This window comes from Cnephaeus nilssonii (genome assembly GCF_951640355.1).
Source record: "Cnephaeus nilssonii genome assembly, chromosome: X".
Classification (NCBI taxonomy): domain Eukaryota; kingdom Metazoa; phylum Chordata; class Mammalia; order Chiroptera; family Vespertilionidae; genus Cnephaeus; species Cnephaeus nilssonii.
In genome coordinates this window covers 89,310,656-89,316,667 of record NC_137071.1, presented here as the reverse complement: position 1 = coordinate 89,316,667, position 6,012 = coordinate 89,310,656, and the positions used below count along the sequence as shown (strand labels likewise).

Here is a 6,012-nt window from a genome sequence, read left to right as displayed (position 1 = left end):
AATCATCTGATCTGGGCCAGTTAACAATCCTCCTGTTTGGACCTCTCAAACAGCCAAGGCTCCCACTACAAGTAATAGACCCTCCTGTACTTTTTGTACTGGGAAGAGTGCAATTAAATATATACAGTTACCTCAACTGGGGAACACTGGCAGACAAAGATGAGCAACTGAACAAATGGCAGTGTTTGGCTCTGATGAGGGTACACTCAGCAATGTTAGGGAACAAATGATTTTTCTGTTAATTGTGTTTGTGTTTTTTTTTTTCATTGAGGTTCATAAATATGAATTGAGAGTAACAGGTTTGGTAGAGGGTTAAAAAGAAGAATCCTGAAACACATGAAGGGGAGCCCTGGGGTTTAGGTGCTTGGATGCTTCCTAGGGTATACTGTACTCTGGTTGCTGTGCTGCCACTATCTACTGTTTGCGAATCATGCCCTTAATAGCTGACTCCCGGTTGACATATGTGGCCCAATAGACCAAATTGAAAATGGCAAAGAGCACAGGAAAGACGATGCGGGAAATTTTGTCAACCTTGCTGACGCTATTGTAGGTCTTGGTTTCAGTTGGGATGTCCGGCACGTAGGTGGTCTTCGGTGAAGCAATGGTAGTTGGGGTTGAGGGGGCACTGGGGGCAGCACCCTGGGAGATGGTGGAGAACTCAGTGTCCTTAGCCAGGTTGATGGGGTAGGTGGTCCCCACGATGTTGAAGGTGGTGCCGGTTTTCTTTGTCGGAGCTGCTGGTGTTTTCTTCTAGGGGCCAGAAAATGTAGGGGAAAAAGGGGAACAAAAAATCTAATTAATTATTTACTTTGAGCACCTTCAGAAGCTGTAGAAAGAAGGAACCCTGAGGGAAGTTAAGACACAGGGCCCTAAAGCCAATGACACTGAGTAGACATGTTTGAGTCTAAAAACTTGTATCATCCTGGTTTACTAGCTATGTGGCTTTGGCCAAGTAACTTCTCCTCTTTGAGCTTTAGTTTCTTCATCTGTAAAATGAGGATCAAAATATTTGGCAGGGTTGTTGAGTGAATCAGATGACAGAATGGTGGTAGAAATCACTTGACAACTGTAAAATGTTTTTCACATGTAGGGTCCTATATAATCATGTGATTTTATCCTTATGGTAACCCTAATGAGATAAGTGAGTGAGATTACTCCTATTTGACAGATGAGAAAAAGCCCAAGACTGAGTGGAAGAGCCCACAATAGCCACTTGGGCTCCTGACTTTTATCCAGGGCTCCTTCATGCTGCTTTCTATAGGCACAAGACACTTTTTGGTTACCCAAGAAATAACTTCAAAAGACTTCAACCATCAAGTGGCACATCTCCTGTGGGGAAGAGAGCTTGGTGAGTCTGAAAGTAATTTTGCCGTAAAGATACAATAAATACTATGGTATGTTTACATCTATCATTATAACAGTATCTCACCCTTCATGTATTGTAAATGTGTTCAGCAAGCTAGGGGGCACACCAGGGTTTTCCACTCTTGCAAGGCTTCAGGCCAGAGCCACAGCCTCCCAGGAAGCTATGAAAATGTTCTGCTCTGACACAGCAAAGGCAGGGACAGCTGGGCTTGCTATGACACTCTTCTTTGGATTTTTTTTTTCAGATTAAAAATATTCAATGGGAAACAAGTATGCATACATGTGCCAATTTATTCTCACATATATAATTTGGGTATATATGGATCCTCCGTGTAGAAAAGAGAAGAGACAAAGGTCAAGCCTGGGTTGGAAGAGAGAGGCTGAAGAACAGGAGGCCAAGGGAACAGGCCAGTCCCGGACTTAGGCCAAAGTCAGTGGCCAAGTTCATAGTCTGTAGTGTTTGCAGCCTCACTCTCCACTGTGGCCTTTTCTTCCTTCCATCCCTCTTTGTTTCTAGGGACAAGTGGGGATAGATGAGATTCAGAAATGCCCCAACGTAGGGCATTTTATTGCCCTAATTTCACACACCTTACATTGTTCCCTTTCTCAGTGTTACTTTGCAACCTCTTCACTCCAATACTTCCTATGTGTTTTCCTTCCTGGGTTTCTCTACTTCCTCCCTCTCTTATTGACTCCTTTCTCCCAATCTCTTCACTTTTCTTCTTTACGTAAGAGTCACCATCATTTTGATTCCTTTTTACCTTTAGACCACACTGCCATTTACCTTTACCTTCCTGATCCTAATAACTTTTGCCAAATATTTACTGAGTGTTTACTGGGCCAAAAATTATGCTAGGTATTTATGGACAGGTGGGGAAGTTAAAAGATGAGTCAGTTTTAGTCCCTGTTTTCCAGGAGTTCACAGTCCAGTGGGAGAGAGAGCCTTCTGAACACATCATCACCATATAATGTGATCAAGGCTCCAATAGATATGAGCAGAGTATGATAGAAATTCAGTAGAGTGAGGGGCAAGGTACCTACAAATGTTGAAAATGGTGGCTAAGAGAAATCAAGTTTATAAGCTTGGTTGCAAAAAAAAGAGCAGGAGCTCATCATATAGAGATGCAGCAGGCCAGTTCACAGGCCAAGGGGACTGTCTGTTTGAAGGGTGACAAGGAGTCTGCTGTAGCTGAATCACAGTGTACACAGCAAAGGCATTAGATGTCATGTCCTCCTGTTGTGCTTGCTGGTGCTAGCTTCAGGGTTTCAATCAGAGAGGGGATGTTGGTTTAAGTAAATGAATAATCTGACTAATAGGACATTTACAAAGCAATACTGGTCTTTCTCTTTGAGGATCACAGTCACTTTGCTACAAGTAGAAGTGGGGAGGAACTTTAAGGCTTCTAAAGGTCTTGTAAATGCTTTAAATATTACATGGGACTCATTTATAATTAGCAAATTTATTGTGTGAATAGAGGCCTGCTGCTAAATGCCCCAGCTGTTAGATAAAAGAACATTTTACTGTTTGACTACTTACTTATTAATTCACTTAGTAATCTCTTTTGCTCAGGGGTAAACACACACACACACACACACACACACACACACACACACACACATGTAAAAGAAAAAAAACAACCTACAACCCTGACTTTGCTGGAAGCTTTCACACATTATTTTATTTAGTCATCTTATAAGCTGGTTAAGACCAAGTCTCCAAAAACAATCATTCTGAACAGCAAACACTTTCTTCAGCTTCATATATACTTTGTATTCTACAGGTTGGAAGAAGCAGCATTTGATTCAATTGCATATTTTTAAGTAATAAAGGAAAAATATGTTTTAATTTCCCTTGCCTTTTTCAACATTTTAATGAGCCACATAATTTTTACCTAAATTGTCAAAGAAGAAAATCAAAGCAAAAGTTGTGGTGTCACTAATACAGGAGCCGGAGTCAGAGATTATTGGTTAATATTTCTGCATCTAGTTTTCTAATACTTCTCTATGCTCTGGAATTTGATAGATACAAACTAGACTGGCTTACCTTTGACCAAGTTGCAATTCTATTCTTACCTCCCTAGCCAAGTGCCTGGCTCTTAGGCATGCAATAGATAATTACTGAATGAAAAAAAATGACACCCCTCTCCACTCAAGATTCTTGATGTCCTATACTCTACAGAGAGTGTATCTCTATAGTATATGGCAAAACTGAAACTGACTTCTCCAAGTTCTCTCAAGCAGTCTGACCCTAGGACAAGAATGTTTTCCTTCTAGAAAACTGCCTCATCTGGGTTTTGGGATGAGGCAATGAAAACTTATGAACTGATGCATGTCCAACTTAAGAGTTTTCCTCAAATGGTACTACCATCTATTATTTCCAGAAGTACAAATTAGAGGATTAGTTCTAGCCCTGAATGTACTTGACACCCAGCTAGGACTGTAGAGCATATACATATATGATTCAGTGCCTCTGTGTCAACTCCCTAACAATCATTCAACTTTCCTAAAGCCCAGTTTTCAGAAGTGGGGCAAAGTAATGGAATCTGTGGTGACTTGAACTCAAATACAAATCAGAGCAATGACAAAAAAATGAACAATACATTTTTAAATGAGTAAAGTACTTGAATAGACATTCATCCAAAGAAGAAATACAAATGGCCAGCAACCACATGAAAAGATGTTCAACACAGTGCACTAGTCATAGGGAAAGACAAATAAAAAACCACAATGAGATATCACCTCATATCCATTAGGATGTCTACTATCAACAACAATAACAAAACCAGAAAATAACAAGTGTTGGCAAGGATATGGAGAAATTGGAAACCTTGTACAATTTTAGGAATGTAAAATGGTATAGTTTCTATGGAAAATTGTATGTTGGTTCCACAAAAATTTAAAAATAGAATTGAAATATGACCCATCAATTCCACTTCTGGATATATATCTCCCCAAATTGAAAATAGGGTCTCAAAGAGATATTTTCACATACATATTCATAGTAGCATAATTCCCAACAGCCAAAATGTAGAAGCAACCCATGTCCATAGAAGAATAAATAAAAAAACATGGTATAAAGATGCAATGGAATATTATTCATCCTTAAAAAGAAAGGAAATACTAACACATACTTCAATATGAATAAACCTTGAGGACATTATGCTAAACAAAATAAGCCAGTCACAAAAAGACAAATACTGTATTATTCCATCTACATGAGAGTACTCAAGAGTAGTCACACTCATAGAGATAGAAAGTAGGATGGTAGTTTCTAGTGGAAGGGAGCATGGAGATTTATGGTTGTTTAATGGGCACAGAGTTTCAGTTTTGCAAAATGAAGATTTCTGGAAATTTGTTGGACAACATTGTGAATATACTTAACACTACTGAAATATACAGGTAAAATGGTTAAGCTGGTAAATTTCAGGCTGTTTAATGAGAGATGTTAATTAAAATAAAAGAGAACTAAAATGTAAGGGAGAAAGCACGAGAAGCATGCAGAGAGTCACAGATAATGTCCAGGGAATTCAAAAGAGGAAAGGAGCATGCAAGATTAGGAGGAGGTCAATAAGCCAATAAAAAGGGGAGAAAATGCAGGTGGAAGAAAAGTAATCACTTGGAACAGTTTTCTGAGAAAGTGGGAGATATCCAGACCATAAGTGGGGAATTACCTGGGGCCACATCACAGCTAAGGAAAGAGTGGGTGACACTCAAATACTATCTGTGGTTTGGTGGGATAAAAGGTACACAGTAAGTTAAGGCAAACTCATACAATGGTTTTCACATTCCACATGCAAAAGTTAAAGCGAATGGTCAAAATTTAAAATAGATTTTATAGGGAATAGAAGATAGAACTGATTAGGGACACAGAGAAAGATAGCAGGCACATGTTGAAGAACCAGCAGAATTCAAGAGTATAAGATCATAAATGTCAGCAATCCATTGATATCTGTGGAAATTTTTTCAGAGAGAAGTAGAGGATTTGGATTGAAGTGAGTGAGGAAGTTGAGAGTGCTGGTGAGTGACTGCAGTGATATTTCATGAAGCCAAGCCTGGATAGAAAAGGAAGGAAAACAGAGGAAATCATGGATTTTGAGAAACTACAGAGATTATTCATTCATTTGTTAAGCATTTACTGAGCATCTACAACATCGGAGGTTCTCTGCTAGGTGCTGGGGCTGCAGCATTGAAGAGTAAAACATGGTCCCTTCCCTCAAGGAGCTCACATTACAGAGAAGAAAAGCATGTAGTTAACATGTAAGCAGCTAAATATGTACAGAAGTATAATAATTGTGATACATTATGCAGGGCAGTGGCAGAGAAGGATGATGAGGTCTAGTCAGAGAAAGTATCTTTTTGGAGGTGAGTAGAGCTCTGAATAAAATGAGAACGCAAACCATGAAAAGATTTGAACAACAAAACTTCCAGAGACAAAGCACTTGGGGTTAGAAAGGGAGTGACTTGTGCAAAGATCATCAAGGAGGCCATAACTGAGTGAAGTAAATGAGAAAAAGAAAAGAAAAAAGGACAGGGAGTACCTTGAGCACCCCTCTATTATGTCATCTGGATCTGAGTCTGTGGGAGGGGCCACATGATAGAGCTTGGGGCCAGCAGAGGGGTCTGATGGACATACCAGCATTGAAACTG

The 6,012-nt window shown here is 39.6% G+C and overlaps 1 protein-coding gene across 2 annotated transcripts in view; it reads right to left on the bottom strand.

Moving 5' to 3' along the window:
* Nucleotides 1–414: 414 nt before the first annotated feature.
* The window catches only part of GABRA3 (gamma-aminobutyric acid type A receptor subunit alpha3), a gene marked incomplete at both ends in the record, with an annotated part of 224,130 nt that continues 218,532 nt past the window's right edge, over nt 415–6,012 (bottom strand). For both annotated transcript variants that reach the window (XM_079765018.1, XM_079765017.1), the window contains one exon: nt 415–750. In XM_079765018.1, the coding sequence (XP_079621144.1) occupies nt 415–750 (336 nt within the window). The remainder of the gene's footprint in view (nt 751–6,012) is intronic.